At 39.3% G+C, this 19,003-nt stretch overlaps 1 protein-coding gene and 1 pseudogene across 4 annotated transcripts in view; one reads left to right on the top strand and one right to left on the bottom strand.

Annotated features, from left to right (window-relative positions):
* Mast2 (microtubule associated serine/threonine kinase 2) overlaps nucleotides 1-19,003 on the bottom strand; it is a 146,741-nt gene that overhangs the window by 109,552 nt on the left and 18,186 nt on the right. For all 4 annotated transcript variants that reach the window (XM_040756915.1, XM_040756917.1, XM_040756914.1 and 1 more), the window contains exon 3: nucleotides 16,524-16,666. In XM_040756915.1, coding sequence (XP_040612849.1) covers nucleotides 16,524-16,666 — 143 coding nt within the window. The remainder of the gene's footprint in view (nucleotides 1-16,523; nucleotides 16,667-19,003) is intronic.
* On the top strand, nucleotides 5,197-5,685 carry LOC101838935 (annotated as a pseudogene).

Genomic DNA, 19,003 nt, shown 5'->3' with positions numbered 1-19,003 from the left:
TACAGACTGACAGTTGAGAATGAGAGACAGAAGGTTTCTGTGACAACCTCTCTTCCCCCCAGTCCACCCCACCCTCTAAAAAAGAAGTCTAAACAGGAAGCCATTGAAGAGACTCCTAAAAGTTGTGATTGAGATGCTGAAGGGCAGGTCTCCACAGGTGATGGCTTCTGGAGGGGTGGGGTGGGGAAGGACTCAGTTCTCTTTAAGGGGCTGGCCAGTAGGAATTTGATCATGCTCCAGTGAGTATATAAGCAACACAAGTATATATAGTGAGTATATATAGAACTGTTTTTTCTTTTTCTTCTTTTGTTTTGGAGGAGATCACAAGGGTGGAAGTGGGCCTAGGAGGGCTGGAAGTGAGTGTGATCAGAGTACATTATGTGAAATTTCCAAATAATAAAGATATTGTGTTAAATAAAAACACGGTATTTGTAAAATATAAATAAAATGTTTGTACAACTGAAAATGTAAATTCAAGTATAGGATCTCATTATTCAACTTGAGTTAAAATACCTCTTGTCAGAAAGTGTTTTGCCAAGGCTTCTTACAAAAAGAACCATTTAGACATTTAAATATTTGCTCAACAAACATTAATTAGAAGTTTTCTGTGTACCAGGTCCTACATAATCTATCTCCCTCAAGACACTCAGCACCAGAAGAAGCTCAACTAGAGAGACGGTTCAGCTGGTTTTGATTTCCAGCACCCATATGGCAGCTCACAACAATTCCAGGTTCTAGGTGACCCGATGCCTTTGACTTGAGCAGGTACCAGGCATGGAAATAATACAGACATGCATGCAAACAAAATAACCTCCCCAACACACACACTTTTAGAAATCAATTATCTGTTGGGCATGGTAGCCTACACCTTTAATCCCAGCATACCAGGATATAGAGGCAGGAAGATCTCTGTGAGTTGGAGGCCAGCCTGGTCTACATATTGAGCTCTAGGACAGTCAAACTACACAGAGCTACACTGTCTCAAAATAAATAAAAAGTCTAAATAAATGGAAAAGCATAGTGTGCTTTTAGGCAAAATGCAGTTTCACAAGACTCACTATGATTCAGAGTAAGAAATAACTATTTATTTAATGTTTATGAGAGTTTTGCAGGCATGTATGTGTACCACATGTATACCTGGTGCTCAGAGAGGCTACAAGAGTACTAAGACCCCTAGAACTGGAGTTACAGATGGTTGTAAACCTCCATGTGGATGCTAGAAATTGAATCTGGCTCCTCTAAAGGAGCAGCCTATGCTCTTAACTGCTGAACCATCTCTCTAGCCCCTCTAGTTTTTATCCCAACTCCTGATAAAAAGCTCATACTCCCTTAGAATTTCCTTTTTGTTCTAATGAGGAGACTCTTGCTGAGATTATGAATGAAAATTAAGTACAATGAAAACTATGCCACAATCAGAAACTGAGAACTTTGCCACACACTCCCCAGGCTGCAGATTGTACTAATAACCAGGAATGCTTTTATGCATGAAGCTTTCATAAAAACCCTTCAACTGCAGGATTCAGGGAGCTTTTAGGGATAAACACATGGCAGTGTCTGGAGGCTGGTGTGTCCAGAAAGGGAGTGAAAATAACATGCACACTACTGTTAAGAGACTTGTTAAGGGACCAGCCACCTCAAGAATCCAATCAGGGGAAATACAGACATACTGAGGCAGGAAAGGAGTTTATTTTAGGTTTAGCTAGACCGAAAAGGCAGCTATTTATAGTATCTTGCCCATTAGAACAGCATCTTCATGATTCCAAAGGGAAGGACAACAGCAGGGAGCCAGAAAGTATGCATATACACGGCACTCTCAGTAGGCTAAGTTCTGGGTGCATCTCTGGTTTCAGTGTTCTTCTGGGATCCTCCTAGCACCAGAGAAACAACTATTTCTATTCTAAGTATGAGAGAACTAACTACAGGAAGCTGTAGAAGAGAAAACAGGTTAACGGAACAAAATGTAGTTAAAAGGAATAACAACTGCATTCCTTTAACCCCCCAATTTTATTTTTTAATTTATTTATTGGGGGGAGGTTCGAGACAGGGTTTCTCTATATTGTTTTGGAGGCTGTTCTGGAACTTACTCTGTAGACCAGGCTGGCCGTGAACTCAGAAATCCGCCTACCTCTGCCTCTCGAGTGCTGGGATTAAAGGGGTGCATCACCAACAACCGCCCAGTAACCCCCCAATTTAAAGGTACTTCTGTTACATTCCCACATACCTCACACACTTTATTCATCTCTATCCACTGTTGCATCCTTTATAATAAATAGATAAACACAGCATTTCCCTAAGTTCTCTGAGCCATCCTCGCCAATTATCAAACCTAAAGGAAGAGTCAGGAGAACCACAGGCATTGAGTCTGAAACAGAGATAAAATAACCTTGGAGCCCCCAGCCAATAATAACTAGGTTCACAACCAAAAGTTTCTGTTGCCAGGAGTAAATCTCAGTCCTTTGACTCAAGTAGTTCATTTCCAGTGAGACTAAAAATTAAGACAAATCATGTGAAAAAAAATCAAAAAGTAGAAGTGTGATAGAATTACAATAAAAAAAAAGTGCCAGTAAAAACAAAAACAAATCTGAGCCGGGCAGTGGTGGTTCACTCCTTTAATCTTAAGAGTTTGAGAACAGTGGTCTACAGAGTGAGCTCCATGACAGCCAGGGCTACACAGAGAAGCCCTGTCTCAAAAATATAAAACCTACATTAAATTTTAGTGGGATGGCTTAACAGGTTAAGGTATTTGCTGTACAAGCCTGGCTAGCAACCTGAATTTCACCTCTAGAATCCATGTAAAGATGAAAGGGGAGAAGCAATTCCACAAAATTGTCTTAATACACACACACACACACACACACACACACACACACACACACACACACCCATAGTGTACATCATACACATATGCAATAAATAAATTGCTAGAAATCACATCAAAAGTTATAAACCATCACAGGTGGAAAATCAATTAATCATATTGTAGCAAGAAAAATAAAGACCTAGAGACAAATATTGGGGTTCAAGCTTCAAGCTGAAAATCAGAAAAGCAAAGCAGCTAGTCACTAGCTCTTATTCTACCTCAGAATGAAAGGCGTTCCTGGCTCCACCAAAACTCAGACTGTAACCTATCCTCAGAGTGACTGGAGAATCCTGAGACTTCAATGTCTTCCTATCCTCAATGTGGCTGGAGAATGAACACCTGATCTGACTACTGAAGACCCTGCTCCTATCCTTTATACCCATCTAGTACTGGGATTAAAGGCTTGAGATCCCAGGTGCTGAGATCATCTTTGTGTGAGTTGTTTCTCTTTAGGAATGGATCAATCTTGTGTAGAACTGGGTGACCTTGGACTCACAGAGATCAGTCCACCTCTTAATCCTGAGTCATAGGATTAAAGGTATGTACTACCACCTCCTGGATTCTGCCTGCTGGGATTAAAGGTGTATATCACCACTGCCTGATCTCTATAGCTTGAGGCTGACTTTGCTTTCTGGATCCTCAGGCCACCTTTAGTAAATCATAAATATCACATTATATTCTTACGTTTTTTTTTATGAAATAGAATCTGATAAGATATACAAGACATAAAACAAAAAATGTGAAATATTATGGAAATAAATTAAAGATTTAAATAACTACAGATATCACTCAAGTTAATGGATCACAAGACTCAACATTGCTAAAGTGTCCAATTTTCCCTAGTCAACCTATTGGTTTAATGCAATACCTATCAAATTCCAGCAGCCACCCAACCTCATTCCCTTCCATCCTGTAAGTACTTTAATCCGAAATGTTCCTCTCACTGACTTATCTTACTTAGTAGGAATGGAATGGCAGAAATAAGCCACTAGGGGTAACCTTTTTAAAGGCTCTACCAATCTCTGGTTCCAACTGAGGATTCTGCCTCCGAGTCCGCTACTATGTAAACAAGCTGCAAACTCATGTTCCTATCACCAAGGACTGAACCACTTCCAACCATGCCGTCAGAATAACCAAGATAGGGTGAAATTTCTCTGAATCCATGAGCTAAAACAAAATTCTCCTCCTTTCATTTTTTATTGGATATTCTGTCACACTAGTACAAGGGTGACTTACAGACTTCCTTCCCTTCATTCTGGTAAATATTAGCAAATTGATTATAAAAATAATGTGAAGGTAGACATATAGTACACATCTGTAATCTAAGCATGTGGGAGGAGTCAGTATTATTATTAAGTTCAAGGCCATCCTCGGCTACACAGTAAATTTGACACTAGTCTGAGCTATATGAGACTCTGACTACACACACACACAAAAAAAGTCAAAAACACACAAAACCAAAAGGAAGTAGAACCAAATCAACTTTGAAAAGGAACAAAGCTAGCTGTCTTACACTATGTAACATCCAGACGTACTTAAGTACTCTAATAAATAAAATCATACTGTCAACAGAGAAAATAAAGTTAGAGAAAGAGGCTAAGAAATCATTTTTAATAGAAGTAAATTAGCAAAAAATGACAGTTCTGTGGCAGAAGGTAGCTCAGTTGATACTGAATGCTTGCCTAAAATACATGAAGCCCTGAGTTCTGAAACATCACATAAAATCCAGTCTGTGGTTCCCAACACTTGGGAAATAGATACAGGAGATCAGGAATTCAAGGTCACTATCAGCTACATAGTGAGTTTGGTCTACAAGAGAGAGAATAGGCTGAAGTTGTTGAAGGACAGACAGCATAAGGGAAAAAAAATCCTTATAACAGTTTTAGAACAAATAAATATCCACATTAAGATATATATATATATGTATGTATAAACCAAATCCATGCCTCATGTTATGTACAAAAATCAGTTCAAAACATAAGAATACTAGAAGAAAATAAGAGAACATTTTTAACATCTTGATTAGGCAAAGACATTTTTGATACATCAAAAGCACAACCCAGAAATTATAAAATATTTGAAAACTGGAGAGTTTCAAGGTGCTAGAGAGGTGGCTCAGTTAAGAGAAATGGCTGCTCTTCCAGTGAAACCAGGTAATTCCCAACATACAAACAGCAGCTCACAGCTATCTATAACTCCATTCTCAGAGGATTTGAAACCTTCCGTCCTTAAGGGCACTGTACACTATGGTGCACATACTTACATTAATGTAAAACACCCAGACAAATTAAATCTTAAAAGACAATAATACTTTCCCCTGGCTGGCAGCACAGAGGCCGCAGGATGCCTGGAGTTACTGTAAAAGACGTTAACCAGCAGGAGTTCGTCAGAGCTCTGGCAGCCTTCCTCAAAAAGTCTGGGAAGCTGAAAGTCTCTGAATGGGTGGACACAGTCGAGCCAGCCAAACATAAAGAACTTGCCCCCTATGATGAGAACTGGTTCTACACATGAGCTGCTTCCATGACACGGCACCTGTACCTCTGTGGTTGTGCCGGGGTTGGCTCCATGACCAAGATCTATGGAGGACGGCAGAGAAATGGTGTCAGGCCCAGCCACTTCAGCAGAGGCTCCCAGAGTGTGGCCACCGTATCCTCCAAGCCCTGGAGGGGCTGAAATTGGTGGAAAAGGACCAAGATGGGGGCCACAAACTAACACCTCAGGGTCAGAGAGATCTGGACAGGATTGCCAGACAGGTGGCAGATGCCAACAAGAAGCATTAGAACAAAGGATGCTGGGTTAATAAATTGCCTCATTCATAAAAAAAATAAAAAATAAGCCAGGCGGTGGTGGCGCACGAAAGCCGGGCGGTGGTGGTGCACGCCTTTAATCCCAGCACTCGGGAGGCAGAGGCAGGCGGATCTCTGTGAGTTCAAGACCGGGCTGGACCGATAGCCTCCAAAACAATACAGAGAGACCCTGTCTCGTAAAAACCAAAATAATAATAATAATAATAATAATAATAATAATAATAATAATAATAACAAAGGGAAAGCAATTTTTTTTTTTGGTTTTTCGTGACAGGGTTTCTCTGTGGTTTTAGATGCTGTCCTGGAACTAGCTCTTGTAGACCAGGCTGTCCTCGAACTCACAGAAATCCACCTGCCTCTGCCTCCCCAGTGCTGGGTTTAAAGGTGTGCACCACCACCACCCAGCTGGGAAAGCAATTTTTAAAGAAAGAAAATTGTTTAGAGGAAAAAAAGCAAAAACTGAAGAGATGGCTCAGGGGGCTGGAGAGATGGCTCAATGGTTAAAAGCACTGGCTCCTCTTCCAGAGGACCTGAACTCAATTCTTGGCACCCATGGCAGATCACAATTGTCTGTAATTTCAGTTCCAGGGGATCTGACACCCCCAAACATACATACTTGCAGGCAAAACACCAATGCACATTGGATGGATGGATGGATGGATGGATGGATGGATGGATGGATGGATGGATGGATGGATGGATGGATGGATCCAGGTCATGGTAGTACATGCCTTTAATTCTAGAATTCAGGAAGCAAAAGCATACTGATCTCTGTGAGTTCTAGGTCAGCCTGCCCTACAGAGTGAGTTCCAGGACAGCCAGAGTGTCACAGAGAAACCCTGTCTTGAAAACCCCAATAAACTAATTAAATAAAATAATAAAATAATTAAGGAAAAAGAGAAGGAAAGAAGTCTTAGTAGTTAAAAGAATTTATTGCTCTTCCAGAGGACAAAAGTTCAGTTCCTACCACTCGCATCAGGTAGCTCACAGCTGTTTCAAGGAATCCAATACCTCTGATCTTCTGAAGCACCCACTCACACTTGTGTACACACACACACACACACACACACACACACACACACACACACACACACACACACACACGTAAATAAAAGGGGACTAGAGAGACAGCTCAGTAGTTAAAAGCATTTGCTACTATAGCAGAGCACCTGGATTTGGTTCCTAGCATCAACATGGTATCTTAAAACCACCTCTAATTCTAATTCCAGAGAATTAGACACCCTCTTTGGCCTCCATGGACAACCAGACATATAAATGGTGCACAGACATGCATGCGGGCAAAACACATGCATAAAATAAATTTTTAGAAAAAAATTTTTAAAGGAAAAACAGGTGTGGTGGTAAACAACTGAAGTGGGAGAAACAAGGGTATACATAGGAAGAGGAAAGAAGAGCTAAAAACACTAAGGGTACTTGAAAAGGCTAGGATAACACTATTTTATAGGCTTAAAAATGCCTAAAATAAGCCGGGCATTGGTGGCGCATGCCTTTAATCCTAGCACTCGGGAGGCAGAGGCAGGCGGATCTCTGTGAGTTCGAGGCCAGGCTGGACCAACAGCCTCCAAAACAGAGAAACCCAAAAAATAAAAAAAAAAAGCTTAAAATATATACCTATTTAAAATACTTAAAAACACAAATGTACATATGTGTATACTCATGCACACTGAGAGGGAGAGGGAGAGGGAGAGGGAGAGGGAGAGGGAGAGGGAGAGGGAGAGGGAGAGGGAGAGGGAGAGGGAGAGGGAGAGGGAGAGGGAGAGGAGATTGATTAAATGGAATTACACCAAACAGGGTCATGACGTGCACCACCCTCCAAAAAAAAAAGGTATTTAACAAAATACCCCAATACATAGTTGGGTGGTGATGGTGACTGCCTTTAAGCCCAACACTCAGGAAGCAGAGGCAAGCAGATCTCTTGACTTCAAGGCTAGCCTGGTCTACAGAGTGAGTTCCAGAATAGTCAAAACTGTTACACAGGGAAACCTTGTCTTGAAAAACCTAAAAAAAGGAAAAAAAAAAAAAAAAAAAAAAAAAAAAGCAATGCCAAGCATGGAAAACTTCCCTTAGAATTGTTGGTCAAAAGGGTCCAAGTGATCCCAAAACAATATAGGCTACTGCCTCTGCCCTTGGTTGCTTCCCAGAATTTGAAGGTATAACCCTACTGTTGAAGACACCACATACTTTGGCCACAGGATTTGAATCAATCTGGAACTTAAGTAGTAAACCTCTTTCCTGAGAGCTGGCCTCCATAGTATCTGAGGTACTATGCAAACTATCAAGAAAGAAAGGCCATCAATAGTCTTACCCAACACTAATGACCAGATCAGCAAGCTATTTTCCCATGGCGTAAATGTGGTACTATCATTTTGTGGCTAACCAACAGCTATCTAATTAAATTAGGGCCCTCTGAATTAGGAGGTAATTTATCCCTGGTACTTTTTAACCTAGTCAACTACCTGTGGCTGGTCACAGAACCTACTACCAAAATTTCCTAAACAAATGTAATTTCTAACAATATTCTAAATACTTATCTAAATACACAGATAAGTGTGGATCTCATCCTCATAAAGGAAGCTGATTTCCTGCAGTAAATAGATGACACTACAGAGACCCACAACTGTCAAAATGCATAGAATGATGAGTATTCATTCTAACTGCTACAACTACAACAAACCCCAACATCTAAGAAACAAGGAACATCATAGGTGAGCAGGTAGTAACATTATAAAAAAGCCAGAAAGCCATGACACCTGATGCTAGACAGTATCTTCTAGACATGTCAAGAATGCTACATTCATGAATTCTAAACAATATGATTGTCTTCAGGCTAGAGAGGTGGCTCAGCTAAGAGTACTGTCTTCTCTTCCAGAGGACCTGGGTTCAATTCCTAACACCAACATGGTGGCTCAGAACCATATATAATTCCAGTTCCAAGGAACCTAGCACCCTCTTCTGGCCTCCAAGGTGCACAAATACACATGCACGCAAAACCACCATACACATAAAATACAATAATTAATTATAGTTGCCTAAACAAGACATACACAATAACAACATCAGCAATAAAAAGGAATCAGTTATTTTTACCTCCAACAACTTGAAAGAAATTTCAAAAAGTATATTGAGTAAAAGAAGACTGGTAAAAATAATATACAGAATATAATTCCATTTATATGAAAACAAACAGAAGCCAGGTAATGGTGGTGCACAACTTTAATCCCAGCAACCCAGCACTTGAGAGGCAGAGAATGGTAGATCTTTGTGAGTTTAAGGCCAGCCTGGCCTACAAAGCTAATTTCAGGACAGTCAAAGCTACACAGAGAAACCATATATAAAAACAGTGTGTGTGTGTGTGTGTGTGTGTGTGTGTGTGTGTGTGTGTGTGTGTGTGTGTGTAAATAATAAGTTTGAAAAGATGGCCTTTTAAAAATCAGTTTGGTCTACATAGCTGGCTGGTTCCAGGCCAATTCCTTAGTTACATAGTAAAAAAAATTATAAAAAGCTTTAGAAAAGAAGAGTAGGCCAGATGGTTCAGTGGGTAAAGAGCACTGTCATCAAACCTCACGATCTGAGTAGACCCACCTGGTAGAAAGAGTGAACCAACTCCTGCAAGCTATCCCATGGGCATGTCTGCTACAAACATCAGGAGCACACATGTGTGTGTGCATGCACAAACACACACCGACTTTATGGAAAAAAAGACTGTAAGGAATAGCTTGGATTTTTACATTTTTCTTTCAAATTCATAGCATTTACGTGACATAAAATAATCTGAGGCAGTGCGGTGGTAGAGCACACCTTAATCCCAGCACTCAGGAGGCAATGGATCTCTGAGTTCAAGACCAACCAACCTGGTCTACAGAGCAAGTTCCAGGACAGTCAAAGATACACAGAGAATCCCTGCATTGAAAAACCAGTATAATAATAATAATAAAGTAATAATAATCAGAAATTCTATTTAAATTAAAAATATAAAGCCTTAGTGAGACATCCCTTAACACCCATTAGGAATGACCATTAGAAAGACAAAGATATACTCAACTTGGAACACTTACATTTTGTTAGTAAGAACATAAAATGCTGTAACAAACCAGTTATGTGGTTCTTCAGGAAGTTAAAAGTAGAATTCTCAGACAATCTAGCAATTCCATTCCTTGGTATCTACTCAAAAGTCCTAAACCATATACTCAAATATTTGTACACAAATGCTCACTGCAGCACTATTTCAAAACAGCCAAAAAGTAGAGACAATCCAAAAGTCAATCAAGTGATGACAAATAGATACATAAATCTGATACCATAATCCCACCCCCTTACTCTCAGAAGGTATGCTCCAAGACTTCCAGTAGATAGCTAAAACTATAGGTAGTACCAATGCCTACGCAGTATGTCTTTACCTTTTTGTTCTATTTTTTTACATGTGTGGTTATTTTACATATAGTAATGTCTGTACCACCTTCTGCCTGGTGTTGGACCCCCTGAAACTGCAGTTACAGACAGTTGTGAGCTACCTTGTGGGTACTGGGAAGTACACATAGATCCTCTAGAAGAGCAGCCAGTGCTCTTTTGACTGAGCCATCTCTCCAACCACTATATTATATTTCTTTAATTGCTTACCTTTACACCAAGGCTTGCAAAGCACCAAAATTCATTTGTGGTGTGTGCCCACTTCAAGGGTTTCATGCTATAAAACCAAAGTCCTTATGAGATTATCTAAAACAAAGAAATCAGCAGGGCCTAAGATGGTTCCGTGTGTGCTATGTCCATGACCAGATCAAGCAGTCTTCCTTTACTGAGCAGCATAAAATCGTTCCAAGTGTTGAAGGCACAAGCAGAGTCAGAAAGCAAAATAAATATGAAGCTTCAAGTAATAAAAAAAAGCCAAGGCTCTATCAAGAAATATGTTTACGCAAGATAGGACAGTCTTTAGGAACCAGCTCTCTCTATCCACCATGTAGGTCTGGAGTATGTCAGGTTTGACATCAAAAGCCTTTATCCATCTGGCCAGGCACCAGGCTCTCTTTCAAAACAAATTATGTACCCAGAAGGAACAAGAATTTTACAAGACCTACCTTAATCTTTCTGAGAGCAGCATTCCCCAAAACTTAATGACATTCAACTAGGTCCTACCTCAACATCACCACACTGAGAGCAAAGCTCTGCTGTATGAACTCTCAGAGAACAAACCATAGTAACAGGCATATCTATGATAAAGTTTAAGTTACAAGGTTGTATTAAAACAAGTACAGTAATATATGTAGTAAAATTGCCATATAACTAAGCTGTTCTTGTGCTTCAGTTCAATTATTAAGTAAAATCAGCATTACTAGGATGGTTGTCTGATAATGAAGATGGTTATTAAGATACAATCTAAGTGAACAACATATATAGCTGAAGAAAGGAATGACTCACATCCTGGGAACAACTAAGCAGGACGATACAAGCTTTCATCAATCTACTCACAATACATGCCATTTAAAAAATTATACATTATTTGTTCCTGGAAATTTCCAGGATATATTTTTAGACTGCTAAAACCTCTTGTAAACTAAAACCTTGGACAATAAAAATACAGATAAACAGGAACAACTATATCTACATAATGGAATCTTATTTACCCATAAAAGGGTAAATATATATATGTTACAATGGAAAAAAATCTTTTAAAACTAACCATTAAGACATTATCTGAGGCCGGGCGTTGGTGGCGCACGCCTTTAATCCCAGCACTTGGGAGGCAGAGGCAGGTGGATCTCTGTGAGTTCGAGGCCAGCCTGGTCTACAGAGCTAGTTCCAGGACAGCCTCCAAAACAATACAGAGAGACCCTGTCTCGAAAAAACCAAAAAAAAAAAAAAAAAAGACATTATCTGACCTCCTTTGTCTGACAATAATAAGTCCTCACTTCAAAAAGAATTCTCCTTTATACCTTCATAAACAAACTATAAAGAAATCTAAACAAGCAAACCTAGCTGGGTTTCCACAAACTATTAGCATCTATTAATAACCATTTCTATACCAGTTCTCCACACTTCAATTATGCCTAAAAGGCTCCATAAAAAAACCTAAAAACCTAAGTTTACACAGCTTCCAAATGACTGAGAACATGGAGGCTTGGCTTATAGGCAGTCCAACAAGAACTCATTCATGTGCCATGGGGATGGTGCACCTCAACTCACAGAGACACTTGGGACTCCTCCAAACCTCACCTTATGTAGTTCTGCATCGGTTTGTTTATCTATATCCTTAAAATATCATTCATAATAAACTGGACATTGTATATTTCCTGGGTTCCAGCTAACAAGTTAATCAAGCCTATTCAGATAGTCATGGAAATGCAAGTTTGTAGTCAGTGAGAAATTCCAGGGGTCCAGACAGGCAACTAGTGTCTGAAATAGTTACCCTAATTGTTGGGACTGAACCTTCAAATGTGGGATCCTCAAATGGTCTACGATCATAGGAGAAGTCTATGTTGTGATATGTAGTAGGAAAAGCTGAAATTGTTTTCCTTTAGTAAAATTACATTAATGAAAAACTTCAAAATACCACAGTTCCTAAAATAACATATCATATTCAATATGTACATGTTGGGCAAGAGTTCTACCACTGAAACTATATCCCCAGTCCCAATGTAGGACATTGAGAGGTGGGTATTTATTTGTTTTAACAAATATTCCTTACAAAATGTATCACGAGGAATCTTTTATACATCAAGGTGATAAAGTGATGATTAAGAAAAGGAAAATAGTGTTGACATCATGCCAGGCTGGTAATGACATTTAAGCAACCTTTTTATATGGGCATCATACTTCAAGCAACTTTTATAAATCCAATCAGATATAACACATAGCCAATATGCTTATCCTAAAAGTTCTCTACTCCTTTAATAACTATAAAATTATTATGTACCAGATACACTCATATAACTAGGAACACAATGTAAAGACATACTCCTAACAAATGATCATACCTGTAAAAAAGGCAGTATCTTCTCAAAATAAGAAAGGGTCAATGAAGATAGCTCAGGGTTAAGTAAAGGTGCTTTGTTTTCAAGCCTGATGATGACCTACATGATCCCCAACATCCACACAATGAAATGAAAGAGTCAGTTCTCACAAGCTATCTTGGAATCTTGGGATTTACATACTATACATGTGTAGCGGCACATGCACACAGAGAAAAAGAGAGAAAGCGAGAGGGAAAAAGCAAACAGACAAGTGTAATTTTGAAGATTACTCAAGAAAACAGAGACAAGAAATTAACATTATTTTATAGATAAGAAAATGAAGGCTCAAATTAAGTTTAGTCTTCACTCAAATTCAGTCAGTATCAGACAGATCTTGGTCTTCTAATTTCTCACCCAGAGGTCTTTCTGCTATATTATCTATTATATAGCCCTGGCTGACCTGGACTCATAGACATCAACCTGCCTACACCACCACATGACCTCTGTTATGAATCTTCAACACTAAATTTTAACAGTGTATACCTTTTGGGGGGTAGGAGGAGTATCTAAGTAGTCCTGGTTGTCCTGGAACTTACTGCAGACCAGGCTGGCCTTGAACTCACAGAAATCAACCTGTCTCTGCCTCCTGCGTGCTGGGATTTAAGGCATGTGCCACCATGCCCATCAACAACATACACTTTTTAAAAAATAATTACAATCTTGAACAAAATGCTATTTTTGTATCCATCCCTAGGAACAGATAAAGATATAAATATATGATCTGATTTATAACATGTCCTGGGAACCGCCAATTAGAATCATAGTTTCTACATACACAATTAAACCCTCACCATGTCCCTTTCAGTACATGCTTGAAATATTAAATGAGAAGTCCAAATACCTTTTCATAAACACAGTATGTCAGTAGTTCTCAACCTTCCTAACTCTGCAACCCTTTAATACCATTCCTCACACATGTTGTGGTGACTCCCCAATGATAAAATTACTTTGTTGCTACTTCATAACTGTAATTTTGTTACTGTTATAAATGGTAACGTAAATATCTTATATGCAGGATACAGAATATGTGCATATCCACAAAGGGGTCATGACCAACAGGTTGAAAACTACTGCACTGTGTAGCTGGCCTAAAAATTAGAAGATTTGCTTCATTAAGGGATTTTGTTTGCCTTTTTTCTAGACTCCAATTAAGTCTAGCCTTTGCAAAGTTACCTCCCAGATAATTAACAGTCAAAACAACTCTTGGTTGCTTTTAGTTTGTTTTGGGGGACTTGGGGGTTTGGGGTCTTTTGTTTGTTTGTTTGTTTGTTTGTTTGTTTTGGTTTTTGAGACAGGATTTTTTCTGTGTAGTCCTGGCTGTCCTGAGCTCACTCTGTAGACCAGGCTAGCCTGGAACTGGCAGAGATCTGATCAAGCATTCACCACCACCACCCAGTACTTTTTGGTTCCTTTTTAAGTCTAGGGATTTTGTTTTGAGACAAAGACTTATGTACTCCCAATCTGGCCTCTAACTATAAAGCTGAAGATGACCCTGAAGTTCTGATCTCCTGCCTCCACCTCCTGAGAGCAGGAATACAAACATGTGTTACTGTATCAGGTTGATGGACTGCCAGGGAGACAACCCAGGCTCTGTGAATGCTACCAACTGAGATAGAGCCCCAGCTACCTTTTAGTCACTTTTAAAATCATAGCATATAATTTCTATAAATGTTACATTTTATTACTTTTACACTGGATGTTTATTCTTTGTTGTCTTGTTATAACCTAAAAGCTCTCTAAAGGCTGGGTTCTATATATAATGACCCTAACAAATTCTCATTGAGATTTTTTTCAAATACATAACAGTTGGGTCAGGAGGAATATTGAAATACAGCAGGACTTTAATACAAACTAGTAAATGTGACACCAAACATAAATATTCAACTGGAAATTTTTAAGCATTGGGATGAAAAAAAGCTAGCCTGTGAGTAAACAGCAGGTGAATAAACAACTAATGATAGAAAAGCACCAGAGAAAATAATTAACTCTTCCCTGAAGGTATTCACCAGGGACTGAATATAAAATCTCTCAGTAATATTAAAATAAAAGAACTGTTCAAACTCCTTCTATAAAATGCCACATATTGGGCTGGAGAGATGGCTCAGCAGTTAAGAGTACTTGTAGTTCTTGCAGAGGACAACCTGGGTTCAGTCCCCAGGACCAACATAGTGATTCACAACCATCTGTAACTTCAGTCCCAGAAGATCCAAAATCCTCTTCTGTCCTCCCTAAGCACCAGGCACACAGGTAATGTCATATCCACACAGGCAGTCAAACATTATACGCATAAAATAAAAACATCTAAACGCCATACATTTACATATGATCCAACCATATATTTTAAATAAGCTCTAGATTACTTATAGTGTCTACTATAATATCAATGCTTTGTAACTGCTTATTATTGTAGTTTGTATAATGAAAACCAAAAAATGTCTACAATGTTAAGAGCAGATAAAACAATCAAAGCCAAAAGTATGAATGGTCAGATAAGAACTGGCTGTGCCTACAACTCATCACTTCACTCAAGTGGGTCTAGGGTAGCATTTGGTACAGAGCAAATTCAAGTTTAACATCTTAAAACCTCCTGGAAATTTCTAAAGTTTTTTTTTAACCCTATTTTTCAATTGCCAGGATTCAGAACTCATAAATTTAGAACTCATGAATTCAGAGAGCCAACTATCAATTCAATGTAAAAATAATAATAATTAAATAAGCAAATAAGGAGAATAAAAGTACTCAGTTTTGGCCAGATGGTGGTGGTAGCGCATGCCTTTAATCCCACCCAGCACTGGGGAGGCAGAGACATGCAGATCTCTGTGAGTTTAAGGCCAGCCTGGTCTACAATGTGAGTTCCAGGGGAGCCAGAGCTGTTATACAGAGAAACCCTGTCTCAAAACCATCAAACAAAACAGCAAAAAATACTCAGTTTTTTAAATGGGCAAAGAATTCAGACATTTCTTCGAAGAAGATATACAATGTCCAATAAGTACATGAAAGGATGATCAACACTGTTATTACAGTGATGAGCATCGAAGTAACAAAAACTTCTTTCATCTGGATGATTAAAGACAAAATGTCAGCTAAAAATGACAAGAATGTAAAGAAACCAAAATTCTTCAAATGATTAAATACAGTTACCATATAAACAGTAATTCCATGCCTAAATGTACACACACACACACACACACACACACACACACACACACACACACACAGAGTGCTATTTTGTTTAAGATCTAACAAAGCTTGCTTGAAGATCAGACTGCAAAGCCAGCTACACGTGTTACCCATAGAGGCCAGGCAGTGGTGGCCCACAACTTTAATCCCAGCACTTGGGAGACAGGCAGGAGGATTTCTGTGAGTTTAAGACCAACAGGGAGAGTTCCAGAACAGCCAAACCTACATAGAGAAACCCTATCTCCAAAAATCAAAAGAAAAGTTACAATCATACTCAATTATTTTCTTGATAAGTAATCAGTACAAATTACAAAATAAGATGTCAGAACACAGCCGGGCGTTGGTGGCGCACGCCTTTAATCCCAGCACTCGGAAGGCAGAGGCAGGCGGATCTCTGTGAGTTCGAGGCCAGCCTGGTCTGCAAAGTGAGTTCCAGGACAGCCTCCAAAGCCACAGAGAAACCCTGTCTCGAAAAACCAAAAAAAAAAAAAAAAAAAAAGATGTCAGAACATATTTTATAAAAATTTCAGTCTTATTTAGAGAAACTACAGAAGTCCTAAAAATAAAAACAGAACACACATCAATGTAATAAATGAGGATCAAGGATTCATTCCTAAAGCAACCCCAAATCTTTACTGAATAATCACTTACCAAACCAGCAGTAAGGGAAGGTGCAGACTGTCCAAGGGATTGGTTTCTCATTCGTACCAGGTTTGACGCTTCTCCTGTAGGCTGCCAAGTTACCTGTCCCACACTGCTGTGTACACTGCTGGACAAAGGGAGCAGCTGCTTACCTTCAAACACAAGGCAGAAAACATTCATGTAACTTTCGTTGTTTTTGTTTTGTTTTGTTTTTAGAGACAGAGTTTCTCTGTGGCTTTGGAGGCTGTCCTGGAACTAGCTCTTGTAGACCAGGCTGGTCTCGAATTCACAGAGATCCACCTGCCTCTGCCTCCAGAGTGCTGGGATTAAAGGCGTGCACCACCATCGCCCAGACATTCATGTAATTTTATGTCGACAAATGAATGAAAAAATACAAACACAATGATGTCAAGTGGACAAAAACATACTGACGTAAACCAAGAGAGATTCTTCTTTATCCATGTTAGAATCTTTAAGATAACTTATTTATTGGTGGAACGTGCAAGTGGGCTACTGAAGCGAGTTGAGTATATTCAGTTCTCAGTAATATTCAACCACCACATTAATCTCACACCTTAACACTTAGCCTAGCAGTCTAAAGTTTTCTAAGTCCTTCTACTGCCCTACTCAAGTGCAATGAGTGGTGCAAAAATATTGTTCAAAACAAGCCTGAGCTGGGTGGTGTGGTATACACCTTTTATCCCAGTACTGGAGGTAGAGGCAAGCAGATCTCTGAGTTGAGGCCAGTATAGACAGAGAGTGTTCCAGGATAGCCAGAGCTACACAAAGAAGTAGGGAGGGGGGAGCCTGAGCCTTGTGATTTCAGAAGGCAAATACTAAATCTAAACTGTTCTCATCAGATTCCATGTGCTCAGTGTAGGTTTACCAACTACATTAATTGCACTGAAATATATGTGAAAGTCAAGCCAGGCATAGTAACATGGACAGCTTGGGCTACATAGTAAGTACCAAGGCAGCCAGGACAATATAATAAGAACCTATCTTTGGGAGTAGGAAGGGCAAATAAATGAAAGTCATCTATGAAGACTAAATTAATTGCAATGATTCTGGAGCTGATACACCAGTCACAATTTCCCCCTTTTCTTCACATCCTCCATTCTGCTGCTAACCAAATCAATGCAACTGTGTCATTTATTTCCTTGAAAGAAATTTGATGACTTCCCCACCTGGCATTATACACAAACTTTTTATAACTAGTCTGCTTTATTGTTTTAGATACATTTTTAAGGCCTAATTATCTTTGAAGTCTCTTGTCAAACACCTTTTCCTAAAATGTCTTTCCATAAAGCCCTTGATAAAGTAATAATAAAGTGAAGGACAAATAACTCAGTGGTAGAGTGCTTCCTTGGTATCTGTGAGGCCTTGGCTCAATCTCTAGTATTATAAACAGGGGGATTCCACTCAAAACTTTCAGATGGGGATACTGTCTCAAAGAGGAGGGGTTCTAGACAAGCAATGTGGAACATGCTTGTAATCCTAGCACTCAAGAGGTTAAAAGACAGTAGGACCACAAATTCAAGGGTACCCTAGGAGCCCAGTGTGGTGGTGAACACCTTTAATCCCAGCACTTGAGGGACAAAGGCAGGTGGATCTCTGCAAGTCAACTGCTAGCCTAGTCTACATAGCGAGTTCCAGGCTAACCAGTGTTAAATATAGACTCTGTCTCCAAAAAAAATTAAATTAAATAAATAAAATAAAAGGGGTGGAGAGATAGCTCAATGACTAAGACTGCTTGCTGCCTGTCCAGAGAACAGGAATTTGGTTCCCTTCCTGGCACCCGTGTAGTCGATTACAACCTTCTATAACTCCAATCCCAGAGGATCCAATGCAATTCTTCTAGCCTCCTCTGGCACCAGGGATGCACATGGTGCCCATTCATACATTCAGGCAAAAATACCCACACATATGAAATGATAAATTTTTAAAAAATGAAAAAGAACAAATATTTCTTACAAAGAGAAATTTAGCCACTTAAATTTAAAAATATAACTAAGGGACTAGAGAGATGGCTCAGTGGTTAAGAACACTGGCTGCTCTTCCAAAGACACTGAGTTCAATTCCCAGCAACCACATGGTGGCTCACAAGCATCTGTAATGAGATTCGGTGCCCTCTCTTGACATGTAGGCAAACATGAAGTCAGAACACTATATACATAATGAATAAATCTTAAAATATATATATAAAAAATAAAAATAAAAAACCTAAAAGACCCAAGCATGGTAGCTCATATCTTTACTTTCACCACTCAGAAGGGGGAGGATCTATGAGTTTGAGACCAGTCTGGTCTAAAACACTGTATATGTGCACAAATGCATATGTGTATGAGGTATGAGGTACACATGTAATGGAGAACAGAGGATAACTCTGGGTGTCTTTTCTCAGGTACCATCTCTCACTGGAATGAAACTCACCAATCAAGTAGGTTGTATGTTAGACAGTTCACTACACTCCAGCAACCTCCAGAGCA

This window comes from Mesocricetus auratus, unplaced genomic scaffold (assembly GCF_017639785.1).
Source record: "Mesocricetus auratus isolate SY011 unplaced genomic scaffold, BCM_Maur_2.0 Super-Scaffold_100014, whole genome shotgun sequence".
Lineage (NCBI taxonomy): Eukaryota > Metazoa > Chordata > Mammalia > Rodentia > Cricetidae > Mesocricetus > Mesocricetus auratus.
Note: the sequence above shows the minus strand (reverse complement) of the source record. Positions and strands in the feature narration are given on the sequence as shown.